The sequence below is a fragment of the Babesia microti genome, chromosome II (genome assembly GCF_000691945.2).
Source record: "Babesia microti strain RI chromosome II, complete genome".
NCBI classification, from domain to species: Eukaryota; Apicomplexa; class Aconoidasida; order Piroplasmida; family Babesiidae; genus Babesia; species Babesia microti.
The window spans coordinates 1,057,788-1,074,413 of NC_027206.1; the positions used below are offsets into that span (position 1 = coordinate 1,057,788).

At 39.3% G+C, this 16,626-nt stretch overlaps 11 protein-coding genes across 11 annotated transcripts; 7 read left to right on the plus strand and 4 right to left on the minus strand.

The window, feature by feature from the left end:
* BMR1_02g03005 (cyclin H) lies at positions 187–1,249 on the plus strand (the record flags this gene model as incomplete). The annotated part of the gene is made up of 8 exons (XM_021481644.1): positions 187–298; positions 319–434; positions 455–626; positions 647–750; positions 771–880; positions 903–995; positions 1,019–1,161; positions 1,185–1,249. 8 exons carry the CDS (start codon positions 187–189, stop codon positions 1,247–1,249), a joined length of 915 nt encoding a protein of 304 aa, XP_021338263.1.
* Positions 1,427–4,739, plus strand: BMR1_02g03010 (hypothetical protein; the record flags this gene model as incomplete). The annotated part of the gene is made up of 13 exons (XM_021481645.1): positions 1,427–1,489; positions 1,510–1,615; positions 1,636–1,747; positions 1,768–2,155; positions 2,176–2,294; positions 2,463–2,541; positions 2,562–2,673; positions 2,694–3,283; positions 3,345–3,641; positions 3,662–3,841; positions 3,862–3,964; positions 3,986–4,192; positions 4,468–4,739. 13 exons carry the CDS (start codon positions 1,427–1,429, stop codon positions 4,737–4,739), a joined length of 2,628 nt encoding a protein of 875 aa, XP_021338264.1.
* A 72-nt stretch (positions 4,740–4,811) lies between these two features.
* On the minus strand, positions 4,812–7,268 carry BMR1_02g03015 (ATP-dependent DNA helicase Q-like 4A; the record flags this gene model as incomplete). Its single annotated transcript, XM_012792911.1, has 1 exon — positions 4,812–7,268. The coding sequence occupies one exon, from the start codon at positions 7,266–7,268 to the stop codon at positions 4,812–4,814; it is 2,457 nt and encodes an 818-aa protein (XP_012648365.1).
* Positions 7,269–7,455: 187 nt separating this feature from the next.
* BMR1_02g03020 (conserved Plasmodium protein, unknown function) lies at positions 7,456–8,820 on the minus strand (the record flags this gene model as incomplete). Its single annotated transcript, XM_021481646.1, has 10 exons — positions 7,456–7,584; positions 7,682–7,809; positions 7,830–7,928; positions 8,010–8,131; positions 8,152–8,180; positions 8,202–8,245; positions 8,267–8,341; positions 8,414–8,527; positions 8,550–8,637; positions 8,659–8,820. The coding sequence occupies 10 exons, from the start codon at positions 8,818–8,820 to the stop codon at positions 7,456–7,458; spliced, it is 990 nt and encodes a 329-aa protein (XP_021338265.1).
* Positions 8,938–9,893, plus strand: BMR1_02g03021 (conserved Plasmodium protein, unknown function; the record flags this gene model as incomplete). Its single annotated transcript, XM_021481647.1, has 6 exons — positions 8,938–9,028; positions 9,049–9,167; positions 9,219–9,318; positions 9,339–9,419; positions 9,440–9,503; positions 9,524–9,893. 6 exons carry the CDS (start codon positions 8,938–8,940, stop codon positions 9,891–9,893), a joined length of 825 nt encoding a protein of 274 aa, XP_021338266.1.
* Positions 9,894–10,028: 135 nt separating this feature from the next.
* On the plus strand, positions 10,029–10,372 carry BMR1_02g03022 (cytochrome c oxidase assembly protein, putative; the record flags this gene model as incomplete). Its single annotated transcript, XM_021481648.1, has 2 exons — positions 10,029–10,118; positions 10,205–10,372. The coding sequence occupies 2 exons, from the start codon at positions 10,029–10,031 to the stop codon at positions 10,370–10,372; spliced, it is 258 nt and encodes an 85-aa protein (XP_021338267.1).
* Positions 10,373–10,525: 153 nt separating this feature from the next.
* Positions 10,526–12,281, minus strand: BMR1_02g03030 (KRI1, protein KRI1; the record flags this gene model as incomplete). Its single annotated transcript, XM_012792914.1, has 2 exons — positions 10,526–11,556; positions 11,642–12,281. The coding sequence occupies 2 exons, from the start codon at positions 12,279–12,281 to the stop codon at positions 10,526–10,528; spliced, it is 1,671 nt and encodes a 556-aa protein (XP_012648368.1).
* A 24-nt stretch (positions 12,282–12,305) lies between these two features.
* Positions 12,306–14,152, plus strand: BMR1_02g03035 (hypothetical protein; the record flags this gene model as incomplete). Its single annotated transcript, XM_021481649.1, has 6 exons — positions 12,306–12,816; positions 12,916–13,019; positions 13,041–13,385; positions 13,504–13,723; positions 13,744–14,070; positions 14,091–14,152. The coding sequence occupies 6 exons, from the start codon at positions 12,306–12,308 to the stop codon at positions 14,150–14,152; spliced, it is 1,569 nt and encodes a 522-aa protein (XP_021338268.1).
* A 94-nt stretch (positions 14,153–14,246) lies between these two features.
* BMR1_02g03040 (large subunit ribosomal protein L44e) lies at positions 14,247–14,578 on the plus strand (the record flags this gene model as incomplete). The annotated part of the gene is made up of 2 exons (XM_012792916.1): positions 14,247–14,459; positions 14,480–14,578. 2 exons carry the CDS (start codon positions 14,247–14,249, stop codon positions 14,576–14,578), a joined length of 312 nt encoding a protein of 103 aa, XP_012648370.1.
* On the minus strand, positions 14,704–15,064 carry BMR1_02g03045 (mitochondrial ribosomal protein S6-2 precursor, putative; the record flags this gene model as incomplete). The annotated part of the gene is given in 2 exon segments (XM_012792917.1): positions 14,704–14,896; positions 14,916–15,064. The coding sequence occupies 2 exon segments, from the start codon at positions 15,062–15,064 to the stop codon at positions 14,704–14,706; spliced, it is 342 nt and encodes a 113-aa protein (XP_012648371.1).
* A 277-nt stretch (positions 15,065–15,341) lies between these two features.
* Positions 15,342–16,569, plus strand: BMR1_02g03050 (hypothetical protein; the record flags this gene model as incomplete). The annotated part of the gene is made up of 2 exons (XM_021481651.1): positions 15,342–15,585; positions 15,608–16,569. The coding sequence occupies 2 exons, from the start codon at positions 15,342–15,344 to the stop codon at positions 16,567–16,569; spliced, it is 1,206 nt and encodes a 401-aa protein (XP_021338269.1).
* Between the last annotated feature and the right edge of the window lie 57 nt (positions 16,570–16,626).

The following is a 16,626-nucleotide window of genomic DNA, read 5'->3' on the forward strand; positions in this document are numbered from 1 at the left end:
GAGACAATCAGTGACCAATACCCACAATCAGCTAGTTACGCCACTTTACCGCCTGACCTAGATTTTACTAGGAATTAATAATTTGGAAAATTTATGAGAAATGATAATGCCGGGAATTGAGACGTATGGGCTAGTGTGCGATTGAAGTCCAAAACTATTGATAGTGGATCCTTGATATTTGGGATCATGATAGATTTTTCTTCCTTTTCCCACCTATCCAAATGGATCTTCAAGCAAGAAAGTGAAATTGAGAGCATCCGAAGTGGCGTTAGGGATAAAGCCCTAGGTTTAATTTCCAGTTAGTACTAGTCTAATTAGATATCGTTGGCCCTGATCATGTACCGTGTTTGGAAGATGAGAAGTGGATGATAAGTTACTTCGCCTACCAATTAACTAGGATATCCAAAGCTAAATATGTAAAACATGTAGTATTGGTATTCACTATTTAATGTAGGAGTCTGCGCTTGCAATCTTCAACAGATTTTACATTAAGAGGTCGGCACTGGAGTACGACCCAAGATACGTGATATTCACCTGCTTATCGTTGGCTCTAAAGGCAGAGGATTGCTGGAAGGCATTCACTGTGAGGGATTTACTAGGAGACCTGCCTGAATTGGATCCCGAAAGTAACTGCCTACTAAAATAGAAGTGTTTGAACTGGAACCAAAAGTATGCGATGGTATCGACTTTTCTCTCTTCATATTTCATTCAAGAGATTCCATATATTGGCTAAAACAAGAGTGCGGAAGGGTAAATCATGGGTGACTTAGTACTTGGGCCCAAATTTTGGATCGGACACCAACACTGAATCGTTCAACATTACAAAAGAAATTGCAATAGCGGCACAATTTGACTGCATTTACATGTATGAATGCCCAGAGTAAGCGCCAAATGTCATTCAGAATTCTTCTCTTATATACACCCGCGCAAATTGCGCTTGCGGCCTTTTACCAACAGTGCTCAGTGCAATACGCCACCGTGCTATCCGTAGACCAGTAGGCCCTAGTTATTAAGCCAGATTCATGCAACGCAGGATTTTTAACAACGATACTGAGAGATGGGAGTCAGCTAAGATTATTATTTGCAAGATACAAACTGCGTACGACAGTTACAAGCCATACCGAAAGGAGATTATGTCAAAAGAGGGGAGAGATCGCACGGGTAACAGGAGAAAGTCAATATAGACGCTATTTTGGAGCGTTTTGTGGCGATTTACGAGAAGACCAAATGCAATATGAACGTGGACTGATTCCAACACTGGAGACCTACAATTATACCGCTAGTATTTCGCTGCTATTTAATTGTACACGCGTACTATCTTATATACACTAGTAGAAATTGTTAAGCACTGTTTGTGTGGCGTGATAAATTTTATAAGCACAGATGTAGGTGTGGTGACTGTAGGTGTAGTATCTGCTAAGGTGATATGGAAATCGTAAGTTTCCGGAACCTGCACAAAAACTATTGCAGTTTCTACAGAAACACATCGGTACATTAGCTTTCACTTAGAGATACCGCATTGAAAAGATCAATGTCAGCAGACTAAGCGTTTTATTCGCCGCCTCTGTCTTTACACGAAAGATTATGCGGATTCTCCGCAGATCATCGCTCATAGGTCACAAAAATATGACTCAGGCACGGTCATTTGCGTAAACTTTAAACACACAAGGTTGGAGAACTTATACATTCTAACGGGATGTTTATTATCCGGAGCCACATTACTGAACACGAATTGGCACACCGACACGTAAGCATAGCATAATATAGGAAAAAATCGATCGAGTACAAATTACGCATGACTGGGTGCGAAATTGTAATTCAAGATGACACTATGGCATTCGAAGATCGTAATATGAATAGGCTGGACGGGGTACTGTATATTTCGCTATACGAAATATTTACTCCTGCAGTTGAGGAGAAATGCAATTCATTGGCTACCTACTTATCGCCTTTTGATGCTGTTGAGCGGGCTAAATCGGATTCTAACATACAGCGTATGCTTAACCACCAGATGAAAGAGTCCAATAATATACCTCCAGATACGATCCATTTGGTGGCATTCTCTTCTGGGTCTGATTCGGATCATCCAAAGGCCTCTAAAATACAATACCAACACTTGTACTCATGTTATGATAGGCTTGAGACGATGGGAAGGGTAACCTTTCCGTAATACAGTGGGACCAGAAGGAGCCCTTGATAATACTGGTTGCCAATCCGATATACGAGCCCTTTACTAGCATAATCCTCTCATATTCCCTTTATCGCCCTAATACCACACTACATTTATTGCAGAGGTATGCTTTACAATGTTAATTTTATTACAGTTTTCACCACTGGAATACGCAATGTGTGACAAACTTTAATATCAAAAGAATCATCTGCCTATTTATCGATAGAACATACACACTATTGCGTTAATTTGTTAAATAATGCTGTTGTTATTTCTAGAGTTATTCATACAGATATAACGCCACGTACTGGAAAATCATTTGGGAGATGAACGAATACTACAAACATGTATACAACGACTGCAGCTACAAGGCATGCCAGCACTGATTTAGATATTCACCTCTTTATATCCTAGGCAATTGGAAGCTCTGTTAACACTGGAGCAAGTGGCTAAAGAGTGCAGCATTTTTGATCCAATAATAGACTACAAACACTTAGTACCAAGTATTTGTAGATTGACATAGTACCGCCGCAGGGAATAACAGAAACCGTTATCGAATACAATGGGGATGATGAGCAGATGATTGATGAGTACAGCAGGCTGATGGATAGAAATACTGGGCAATGGGAAGGGCTGGGCGATTCCAGCGACATGAAAGGCTCTAATTCAGCGGCGGAAATGATAGATCCGGCACCAAAAGAAACATGTACAGATCCATGCGCTTTGTTTGACACAAAATGCTCTGAAGGTCACAAATCACTGTTTACAGGATCATCAGGAGCGGAAGATCTACCACCAAAACATCTAGACCCATCACCTGCATCTGGATCTGGAGAATTTGAGGATTTTCTGACTGGGGGCGGTCGAATGAAGGGCATTCATAATCCACTCCAGGCAAATTTCACGCCAGGGTACAGCAGATACGGCGCAGTAAAGACCATGTTTAGATTGAATAAGTTTGACTTTAAGGCGGCGAGTAAGCCCTTTGGTCAAGACCCGCCCGGCGAATGGCTGCTGAAGAGTAAAATCAAGCAATCGCTTTTAGACCAGAGTTCTAAGCTCAAATCGGTAACCTGGCCCATTTACAACAAGCTAAAGCTCCACGCTGACAAGGTAACCCAATATGGTAGATATGTACATTGGTCAAATGTATTTACAATGTAATTTAACATAGATTGGAAAATCTGAGTCTACTCCAAGAACTGAATACTCCCGATCAAAGCTACAGGTACCATTGTATGAGAAGAGGACAGAATCTCTTGTAAATATTCCACACTCGAGGAAATCCAGCACTTATATCCCCAAATTGAGGATGAAATTTTCGGAGCTTAGGAGCGTTTTGGCCGATAAAAATGTATTATTTTCTCTGGGCGGCGCCCCAATTTACCCTGAAACCTGCTACACCTTTAGCAACGTATGCAAAGGGAAGATTTCCATTCTATACTACGGATCGACAGAGACGGCGTTTCCGGTAGGCAATGGATCATTTAGCTCATACACTCCGCCAGTGGTGTGAGGGAAAGGGACGATTTGCTGAACATCATGAAGAGGGGGTGGACTCACGAATATCAGGGTTTACCCTGTAGAGGGCACTATGTGGGCCGCCCCTTTGAGCAATCTGACAATGTAAAGGTCGTAAAATCTGTGAATAAGAATAACGCCAATTTTATGGTAACCACTCTCTCAGTTAGATCGAATGCGATGCCGGTGAACCTGGGTACATTATTTGCAAGGCAAACATAAACTGTCAACTTTGCGAGCCTAGGATACATGAGGACCACTACCTAGGGCTAGGTGGACCAGCATTTCATGTAGATGACGTAGGATTTTATCTGTATTCGGCGGAGGGAGAAGATAGTGAGACAGCAGTTAAGGAATTTTTTTGGATGCACAAGGTTGATTTGTCGCTATGCGAAAACTACCCGTGGAAGTTTAGACTGGCTCAAACCAGTAGGCTCATCCACGAGTTCATTTGCGACATGTACGATATCCCTCAGAACAAGGTTTACGTTAAAACATTTGGTAGGTGCAGCGGCCATCCTGTTGTACATTCCCCATATCCTATACATATACCATATCATATCCTATATACCATATACCCTATCCTACACACCATATACCATATCCTATACATATACCATATACCATATCCTACACATATACCATATCATATATCCTATACCCTATCTTATACCTCTACCTCATAATCCATTACTCCCACTGCACTATCGGGCTAAAATTACCACTTCAATCGCCAGTTCAGTTGCACTTGTGCAAACTATGCATAGCTAATTTAGGGCTGATGCACGGCGACACTTGCATTTACTGCTGCGCTGTAGAGCTAGTGCAAATTTATACCGGCACAGATAACGAGCCAGAGCCCACAAACTTAGATGTGGAAGAGCTCTCAAAGGACATATCGGAGAACTTGCTGGATCGCTGCCGCAAATCCGAGATTTTCAAAGGCCTGGTTCTCCCAGACGTACTGCGCGTAGGATCAATACCATTCACATACAAGGGCACCCCCGATATGAAACTTCTCAAAGAGACTTTCAAGGCGCTAATTTGATGGCATAATACTACCTCATCGGGTACAACAAGTGAACAGTGGGAACTCGCCCTTAAATTTTCGAATAGTAACTCAATCACAGTCTGGCAGTTCTGAGGAGTCCGAGCGCGAAAAAAGCTGTTCCGGAATCGACCTCTTTATGTTGTTACGAGAGGCCGCCTCCAGCACGGACGAGTTCCGTTCGGCCTTCACTCCCCCGTCGATGGTTACAGCATCAATGAATAACCGCATATTTCCACCGATCAAATCCTTGGCCCCGTTGCCCACACTGACCACGGTGCGGCCAAAATTTTTGCTACGCCGGTGGCTCTCCCTCAGCACACCCATTGCCAGCAGCTTGCGCACAATCTCCATAATCCTTTCTTTGCTAGCGCCCTTGAGGCACCCATGCCCAGGTAACTTGTCAAGGCTATATTTGACAACTACCTTCATCATCGACCCCCTAAGGGCGTTGACTAGGATTGATACTGTGAGAAAGGGATTGGTGCGATGGGCCATCGCCTGTGCTACGAATTTGGCGATTTCTCGGGCCTCGATTGTCACGTCTTCCCACACAGATTTAAGACGTTTGGTGCAGTTATCGCAGCCAGGTGTGGCGCCTGGGAAGAAGGCGCAATTTTCGGTGGACTCCCCTTCGGGCTCATCGTGCAAGAATTGCGAGATTAACATGTGGCGGCATTGCAATTTATTGTAGCAGTAGTTTGCCACTTGATCTATTGCCTGGGAGAATTTGGGCTTGCCCTTCACAAGCGATTTTAGGCGGTCAAAGTCGTGCGGAGAGTACCACAGGACAGTTCTGGCGAACTTGCCATCTCGTCCGGCCCTGCCTATTTCTTGGTAATATCGGTCGAGGCTACTGGGGGGTGAGTGGTGGAGAATATAGCGCACATTACTCTTGTCTATTCCCATTCCAAAGGCCATCGTGGCTACTATTACGCGCTTCCGATTTTCCATCCACTCTTGTTGTACTAGGAGCCTAGTGTCATTGTCCATTTTAGAATGGTAGGCCCCTGCAGTTATTCCACATTTTACAAGTTCCTCTGCCACCCTTTCACAGTCTTTCGTGCTCAAGCAATAAATTATTGCACTTTCCTTAGCTTTGCCTAGGATTTTGACAATTTCCTTGAGTTGGGTCTTGGACTTTGATCGCACCTCAAGCCATAGATTTCTCCGGCTTGTGTTGGAATTTAGGCATATTGCCCCTGAGATTCTTAGGGAGGTCAGAATATCTTTGGTGACATTGGGGGGAGAGGTGGCGGTTAATGCGATTATTGGTACGTGTGGAAATTTGGCGCGCAACGAGCCCAATTTACGGTAGTCCTTCCTAAAGTCTGTTCCCCATTGGCTGATGCAATGGGCTTCATCAATTGCAAATAGCCTAAGCTGATTTTCATCATATAGCTTTTGCAAAAATGCCAAAGTTCTACTACTGCTTGCATACTTTTCTGGTGTCATAAACCAGATCAGGCCGTTGGCATCACCGTGTTCGTACCCACGGGGTTTTGCTAAGTTGACAAATGTTTTGTATGTCGTGACGTTTTCTACACAGTGAAGTCCAATTTGCTGCATATGCTTGATCTGGTCTTTTATGAGGGACAGGAGGGGGGAGAACACAACGGCTACACCTCCAAATACTAGTGGAGGGAGTTGGTAGCAAAGGCTTTTACCTCCCCCTGTTGCCATTGTAACGAATACATCTTTACCAGATAGCAACGCATTTATTGCTTGGAGCTGTATACCTCTGAAGCTCGGGTACTTGAAAAAATTCGATCTTATTTTTTCTACTAGTGGGGAAAAGGGAAAGTCGTTTCGAGACCATTCACTTTGTATATATTCTTGGGGTATTTGTGGCTGATGATTCACTTGTTCTTTAAACTTCTTCACTGCGTCGGAGATTGGAGTGTTTGTTTCTTTTGAACCTGAATCCGAAGATTCCGTTTCTCCACCATCTTGAATTGTGCTAATTGATTCGGCTGGTGCTTGATTTTTTGGCGGGACTGGCTGCGATTGCGATTTATACATGTAAACGTCAAGCAGTGATGTAATTGATTCCACTTTGTCAACGTGGTCTGTTTCGTTTGGCCTAAATGAATCTTCAATGGCACAATCCAGTGTTGACACTTCTGATAGGCAATAGCTATCGTTCTTGAATGGTATATGTTCGAAAGAATTCAAGTTATTATCTAGTGGCCTTTTAAGTCTATAGGGGCCCAGTGGCTCGTATGGACTGATAGATGATATTGCTGCGTTAATGTATCTTTGTGCCAACCCAGCAGTTCTATGGCATTGCTGCAGGTCGCTGTGTGATTTTATAGCGAAAAGCGAATTCGTGTACCAAATTACGTGTTTCAATGCCATATACAGGGTAGAGTTGCTCAGCTCCAGTGGAATGGCATTTGTACCGAAATTTGCACCAGCATTATAATTTGGGGCAATCGTGGAATCGCAACTGGTACTAATAGTTGGTTCTGTCTGTTTAGCCCTCTTTTTCTTGGGTCTAGGAGACGATGCTGCAGTGCAGTCGTTCATTGTATGAGACGCGACTTATAGTGTATTATGTATCCACAGCTACACGATATTTTTAAGAAACTTGCGACCTTAAATAATCAAAAATATCAAATTATTCATTCGAATCGTTATTTCCCATAACTGTCCAGCGGACGTTACTTTACACACTAAATTATAACAGCCGCCACACATTACGCTAAAAATAAAATTATTTGACGTGCATTTCGCCAATTAACTTTCCCACATCGATAACCGATTCAGAGGGCTTTTCTTTCCCGTTCACCAACACATGTATCTTGTGGTCCTTATCCAGCGATACATTAACGTTAACCAGGCCCTACATTACAGTTGGCAATATTATCAACTATGTTTATACATGACCCTTTCCTTTTAAATAACAATATCATTAAATGATAAAACCCCGGATAACTTACCTTTGGCACACTCTTCCTAAAGGCATCCAGCCTCTTCTTATCATTTTCAATTTCGCTGTTGCTGGTACCTCTACCCACCAACGTACCCTGAATGCCTTTGTTTGCGCAAAACCAAGCTTCACTGATAGCTAGTTCACTAATTCCTTACCGTTCATCCAGCTGTGCGCGGAAGATCTCGTAGAAGCACACAAAACTCTATCTGACGATGCTCCACTTGCATGTGTACCTCTATATTTGAACGAAAAACCTGCGTAAGATAACCGTCTAATTATCTAATTAAACCCTCATCATTTTGTGTTTAAAAGGAAAACCAATACATATGACTTACACGTTGGAGCCCCCTCCACACTCTTAACGGGCAGTACAATGTCGTAAAGTATGTATGTGACAAATGGCATCTTGTCGAGATATAAAGTCAGTTCTTGACCAGTTAGCTTGCCAACCAATCCACTAGATACTCAATTTTTTACCTTTTAAGTGACTCCTTAACATCGTCCACCTAAATCAATCAATAACTTGCTCTTGTAGCTAGGTTTAATGGTCCCACTTTAAAAATATTACAGTCTAAATTAAGTTGGTTCGTACTGTGGATGTGCATGCTAGCTTTATCTGGTGATGCCAGAAAATCTTTTAGTTGATTCTCCATTTCACTAGCTCGGTCTAAATGATTCGGCATTATTGTGACATAACAATCATCCCTTATTATTTAACCAAAGCTGTTAAGCAACTTACCAGATAACAATTGCGATTCCTTGTCTAGAAGTTTGGCTTGAGCCAGGTTGACGTTCAATTGGATCTCAAACTCCTCCCTCTCCTTACCCTTCCTAGCCTTAGCGGCGCCGACGTCTAAATATTACTAACCGATTACCCTTGGCAAATTGCCTAATTTTATCAGCAGCCCTGGCCTTTCTGATAGCCTCTAACTTTAATTCTCCTGCAATTTCGTCTTGTGCGCTCTGCATTAATTTTTTAATTACCCTATAGGAATCAATTGCACTTTCTCTATCTAACACATCGTCTCTATTTGTTTGCAGAAAATTTACAATTCGTTCAAATGGAACCTTTTGCTGTATCGAATGTTCAATTTGAAAATTTAGTGTCAAAATTACAAGTATTGTACAACATACACCGTGTAACATCAGTGTGTACCCCCATGTAACAATGTTACTACCACACATTCCCTTCCTGAAAATGACTTAATTGCGATGTATACACGACTAATTCACTAACTCCATATTTAATTTCTGTTCTACGGCATGTATCTGGTCACTTTGATTACGTGTGTGCTGTGGAACCCCTTACACACTAACTCCAAAAGTGTCACTGACATAGAAAACAACTTAATTGGTAACCCATTACTAATTTAGACACTTATAGGGTCAACAGTTTGAGCGATGAGTTGAGAAACAGTGATTTTTTGGATTCTGGAGAATTCCGAATCAGACCCCTTACACTGCACAAAACAACAGGCTGTAATGCACAAATGGTGAGTATGATCAAGTATCCAACTTCAAATATTTTGACAGTTATAATCCAGAGAGGGGACCTTGAAGCTGCAATTGAGACACTTGATATGATGAGAACCCAAACTTTCCTCGCGGAATTATCAAATTCATCCTTCACCCTTTCATACAAAGGTGAAAAAACTGTTATTTAGGAAACAAGGATAAATTGTTCGGTAAATTTTACCTCCCCAAGATACACACGCCTCTCGAAACTATCGTCTCCAGTAGAACTTGTATAAAATTGCATATTTAGGCTGGAGACTCAAGTATAATGAAAATCCACTCATTTTATGTGCAAAAAACACAAACCAAAGGGAGTAAACCCGAAATAATTTAGTGCTTGGATGTCTGCAATTATTAAAGCTATTTATTGCAATGCAGCTGGCAAATCCATTGGAAATGACAATGCCGCAAAAGATGCCACAAACAAAAATGAATTGGACAAATTTGAATTACCAAAACATTCTATTGTAGACAAAATTAAACACAAAGTTGCAACAGTACATGAAAATATACCCACACACGACAGTGGATTGACGGAGATCGACATAAAGAATTTACTGTCAGGCTCACCACTTATCACTGTTGACGGGGAGGAATTTCCGCAGACTGACCATTTGACTAAGAACGTTGATAAGAATTTAGAAGGCACAAAACCTTCTGAGATTGGAATTGAAAGGGCAATTAAACCGCACGGGGTGATGTAACATAATTGTACCTGTACTAACTCACTAGTTATTGTGTATACATCTTGGAATTTATTTATTTGTAGATATAGTTGTTATATAAAATTCCGATTTCAAATATGCGTTTAAAATAATTAATTGCTAAAAAAGTTCAATATGGCCTTATCTGTTAGCGCTGACAAACCACATCGCAAAGCTTCAAATTCTTGTGCCTCAGTTTACGATGAAATGGTGACCTGTTACCAAGTAATAATGATAAAATATATTGAGAAATTTAGAATACACATATATAATTTTCCAAATTTCTCAACTCATTGAACAATTTCACACAGGAATCGCCATGTTTTAAAGAACTTAATAGGCCATTCATGGATTGCCTATCAAATCTCAGACCACAAGAAGTAGGTGAAGAATGTCTAGTTCTAAGGAAGGCTTACGCTCAGTGTAGGAGGAATATACTTAAAGGTCAATACAGAGTTATGGGCAATCCGTACTCATAGCTATCCAGCTGTTAAGTTTACTCTACTAATTGACTCATAATTATAGTTGCAATTATATCAATATCTATTAAACAATAACAATTAATTATACAAAATCAACTCTGTTACTAAATCTATCCAATAAAGTACTGGTAAATATTTTGTTGCATGTGATCAATGAGTGTAAGCTAACAATTTCCTAATCGAACATTTATTCTTCAACTCTTTATCTTCGGAACTCAAAACTTGTTCAATACTCAAACCGAGATTATCAGCTCGAACTTTCCTATATTTGAATCTAACTGGCAAGTCCCCGCCAATAATGTCTTCATACTCGAAATTATCGGAATCGTCCATCAACCCCATCAAGTTCTTCTCCATTTTTGTAGAACTGGTGAATTCAGGAGGAGGTTGGTGTCCTTTAGAAACTTTTTTTCGGATTAATTTGTGTTTATGATTGGCCAGAGGCACACATGCTTTACACAATGTGTAGTTATCACAAATTTCACAATCAAATCGCTTATGCCCCTCCAAAATCCCTCCACCACAATAATCGCAAATCCACCATACATACTCATTTTCATCCAAATCTGCTTCATTTACACCATAACTAATACCATTCCGCTCCTTATTGTTGGGTTCAGGCTTCATTTCAACTTGATTGATTTCAAGAATATCATCAGCCAATAAGGCCTTACCCTTCAATTCTTCAGGTTGCTTGTAGTAATCATGGCCCAACATTTTTTCCATTTCTATTTCGTGCAATTCGGAATTAAATGGAGCGTCTAAATTTACATCTAATTTAGCCAACGGAATTCCCGTAACCTTAGAAAGCAATTTAAGTTTCTCGTTGGCATCCTTAACCTTGATCTCCTTAATCCGCTTCAACTCCTCCATCCTCACTTTATTTTCTTCCAATTTCCTCAATTTCAACCGTTCCCTTTTCTTCTTTCTCCTTTCATCAACACGCCTAACTGTATCCAATATTTCACGTCCGTAAGATAATATTTCAGATCCATGGGGTTCTTGATAGCGGTAATTGTAAGCATGCTCGAATAGTTCCGCTGTTTCAACATCCTCCTCTTTCTCATCCACTTGCTCTATAATTGATGATGTATTGTAATTGCCAGGAATATCTTCTCTCCATCTCTCGTTTAGTATGTAGTCACGTAGAAATTGATCATCTTTGGATAATGTGTCTGATTCTATATTAACTGTATTTATTATTTATTTAATTATCTCAGATTTTCTGAATTAATTAAATAACAATATAATATGACGAGTGCCTACCCCAAAACCTAGCGATGATATCTCCATCTATATTTAGTTTTCGCCTATCCAAAAAGCTTTTAAATCTACCTTCATCTTCCTTAGTCTCATTTAATTCCTTTTTTTTAACTGTTAAAATGTCACCATGATCTTCACTAAAGTTATTTGCCTCATTAAATGCATTTAAAAATGCTCTTTTAGCTTCCTCTGCTTCGTTTGAAATCTCCACATTCTTAAATTTACCCATATTTTCAATTATTTCCTCAGATTCCACGAATGATTTGGCTCCTTTTTCCAGCAAATTTTTTCTCAAAAAATCTGTGTACGTAACCTTGCCATTTTTATCATTACTCAATTTTGTTGGATCATCTATTGATTCATTATCTGGGCCCTGAAAATCTTCATCCTCAAAAAACACATGTTTTGAATCATAAATAATGGGATCCTTCCTCTTAATCTTATCTAGAGTAATTAGTATCTTTTCCTGAACTTTATCATTGAGAAGTACTGCATTTTCATCGTCTGTGGAAGATGAACTGCCGTCCAATAGTTCTTCCTCCTTACTAAGCAATTGCCTATCTTTGAATTTTGTATATCTTTTGACATATTCCTCATTTATACTAAGTTTTATACAATCGGTACCATCCTCCAATATATCCATGCCGCTGAAACTGATGGCAGCCCTATGCCCGAGCCTATAGTATGTAAACCACGTATAGTGGAATCACACGCTATGTCATTTGCAGTCAATTTTAGCATCAAATATCATTTTTTTACAAATTTTACCGCTTTAAAGACACATTTACCGCGAAATTTTGAGAAATGCAGAGTACATCCTAACCATTTAAAAAATTGTTGGTCAAGGCAATTCACTAATGCTGTGCATGATGAATTAGAGATCAAGAATCCCACCAAAAAAAGATTTGACTGGCTAGATGACAGTTTGAGAGATGAATTATTGCGTAAAAGACGCTATTCCTGCAGATTATCACACCAAAATCTGCTCCTACACATCTACAACAATTTACCAACCGATTTAATCATTAATTTGGCCAATAAAATAATCGCTCCCTACCAAGCTTTGTGCAAACCTGTATCTAAGACTAGAAAAGCTATTTATTTGCACAGATTCACCACCATCTTATGCGAATCACTGAAACACAAGTCTAACATCGATGAAACTGATAAAAGTAGAGGTATGAAATATACTAATTTGCCATCCAAATCAATTTAATTTCATTATATTATATTTGTTTAAAATAAAACTATTCTTATAAAATTTTACCATCACTCAGTATATAACATTATATATATCTCAAAAATGTACCTAAATTGTATGGATATTTTAACGTCCAGGGATATGTTAAACATGCTTACAACAAGATCCATCCTTAAACACGTACTCTAAGTTGTTATACAGGGGTTTAATAATCAAAAATATTCAAATTTTGAACACTTTATAGCAAATTTTAATAAGAAACCACAGGATAGTGAAACACAGCAGCTTACCACTTTTCACAAAAAAGATTTGGTGATTAAGAAGACAACATCATCTGAACCTATTAAACCAAAGATTTACGAGTGTTTAGTTAAGTGGTTTGATAAATTTGAAGATATAAATGTGGATAACATGGCATTTGTACTCAATTTACCATATGTTAGAGAACCACAATTGTCCACTACTTTGCACAAAACTATATCGCATTTTGGTGAAATACACTCACTAAAAATATTCAATGACAGGATTTCACCATTTGATGACAAGGTATATGTGATTTCCCTCTATTTGTTACCTATCGTTTATCGTGTTCATGTGAACTAGATAACTACCGTAATGATTATATGTATTTTTAAAATTATATCATTACAGGATACTTACATAGGTGGACTTAAATCATAAGGGTAAATTGCCACCAGGGAAGGATTATTCTCAACTTTATGCTCTAGTACAGTTTGTAAATAACGAGAACAAACTGAGATTTTGCGACACCGCAGTCAGATGTTTCGGTACAATTTACAACGGCAGACTTATATATTCAGAATTTGCAGAAAGGAAAACTACACTAACGCTAGTGATTTATCCGCCATTCCACACGCTGAGGGGTATGGGCACATTAAATTAGATGCATTTGAGGAGATAGCAAATGGCCTAACCCACTCAGCAATCAGTTCAACACGTACCAGAAAGACCAAATCTAGCGGTGTAAATGACATTGATCATTGCACAATATTGTGTTATGAGGAGGATATAATTGTCAAATCTAGTAAAAAATACATCAGAAAAGAACGCATTAATGGTTGCATTTCAGAACTACAACCGCAATGTATATTGCTAAAATTTCCATCCTTCCAACTAGCATACATTGCTAAATCCAGATTGGAGAGGTACCTATCGCTACAATGGCCTAGTTTCATCTCCTTCGATACATATAGGTGTACGCTACACAATGGTAGTTAATATTTGATTTAGGCCGGTGGGTTGATGGACCAAGAATAATTCATTCGAATGTAAAAACAACTCAGAATTTTTAGTTTTTTAGTACACCAATTACCAATGTATTCGTCTTATTACTTATACAGTAGGGAGACCGACTTAGTATGATTGTAGTGTGGGGGTAAGAGTACCATGGTTAACGTGCCCAAGACACGCAACACATTGTGTTGCGGCAAATGTAAGAAGCACCAGCTTCACAAAGTATCACAGTACAAAAAGGGAAAGGACAGAATTAGTGCCTTGGGTAAACGCCGTTACGATATGAAACAAGCTGGTTTCGGTGGTCAAACCAAGCCAATCTTTCACAAGAAGGCCAAAACCACTAAGAAAGTGGTGCTGAAGCTTGTAAGATATATATTATTTAGGAATGCTTGACTTGCAAGAAGAAGCGTTTTATGACTCTTAAGAGATGCAAGTCTTTTGAATTGGGTGGAGATAAGAAGAACAAGAACTCGGGCTATTAACTGAACACTCTAATTTTACAACCATGATTGTTAGTTTACATACTTATTTATTAGATGTAAGTATCACAAATACCACCGTAAGCTACGGAATCAATGTACAAAAACTAATTATTGTCGCTAAGCGGTTAATCGTACAAGTGAGAGTATACGTTGGTCAACAGGTTCGTCTTATACTTCATCTTCAAAGTTATATGCCTTAGTATGTTGGCGTTGGAATTTAGCAACCTGTTGATTTCTGCTACAAATGTAGGATGAGCTGCCGTCGCTATGTAGTAGAATCTTCCGTACCAAAAAGTGCCAACGTTAGGCTTCGAGATTCTAAGTAAGTGTTTTTTACTTAAAAGCTGTGTATCTGGTACCTAAATCTTGTGTCCTGATAACTAGGCCCGAGTTGGCCGTAGCTATTTGGGCAAGATTTACCAGCGTATTGGATATATCAACTGGATCTGCCCGTTTTGAAAATATTAAGTATGTTTCATATAACATGGCATCATATTATATTCCATCTAGCCACAAGAAATTATATATAAATAACTAATTCACATATAGGTGTGTTCTAAGCCATTCATTTATCCAAACTTTAATTTTGTCGATAACGATACAACGCTATCTCAACCTGAGCACTTGATAGTGAGAGAGTATACTACGCCTGACAATATGTATGAGTATTGAGTTAACCTAGGGAACCTCATAAATTAAAAATGATGGCGAAGTCATCATTTTGTATAACATAGAATAATAATTATAGCGAATTCGTACAACCATGAACACTCTGTTGTCCCACATATTCTTATTTATATTTGGCAATACAATTTACATCTTCATATACTCAAAATACAGAAAAAATCTCCATTGGAACGTTTATCACTGCATTATATTCGGCTTATGTGTTTCTAGCTCATGTGGTTGGATAATTTGCGCGAAACATCAGGAAATACCCTCCTATCTATTCGCATTTGATCTACTAATATGCTACATCTTCTTCTATACCCCCCCGTTCATGCTAGGTATTAGTGGCAATTTACGTAGGCATTAAGTGTATCAAGACAATCGCCATTAGAATGATCATCTGGTGGACCATCATCTTGCTGCATAGCGTTATCTTCTACTATTGGCTAAGGAATCTAATAGAAGATATACACAATGATATGGCATTCATGTATTCTCACAAAACGGTGCTAATGATTTACATTGAAATTGGATCGTTTTTCCTGGCCAGTATTGCAGGATTCACCTGTGTATACGTTCCCTACGTCTTTTATCGCATAAACACCAAGGCTCGTGATCAAAATTTAAACTCACAACTCCAACACCGCCGCCGATCGTTGGAACTTATTAGACAGGAAATTGAAAAAATTAATCACGTGATCACTGATTTAGAGGAAGGAGTTCCAATGTCATATAAGGATCTCATATCATTGGATGCATTCTTATCCGATGAGGTGGCGGAAATGGAGCAAGCTTTGGAAATTCAAAGCTCATTAGACACCCCCAGGGGAAAGATTAGGTATGTTTTTCTCCTAATATCCGCATCATGCTGCTTCTTCACCCTCACGTGTACGATTGTCCGGCGAGCTCTCTATTCAATTATCAATGCTCGCCATGTACGCAGCGCATTGTCAATATTTGGCAAAGCGCAAATATATATTGTGGTTTTTGTAGTAATTGTCAATGCACGCGAATTCTTCATATTCACAGACCGTGTACTGGTATTTTTATCGGTTTATGTGGACCACAGCTTCCAGTTCATCAAACACATATTTTCCCAAGCTACAATTCCATTGGCCGCTGCCTCATTCATGAACATAGCTATACCCTCCTACATCATTGTACTATTTCCATGGCTTGTCGTAGGCGATGAATCGTTTCAGCTATTTGAAAAGTTTTACAGCCTACTGAAACCTATTTACGACACTGGTTTTTTGATCACTGCTTTCTTCACCATTTTGTTCACAACCATTTTCAGGGGCCTCATGCGTGCTGAGACATAGTAGCCTAATATTTATGGATATTGTAAATTTATTTGTATATTAACATTTAAAACATTA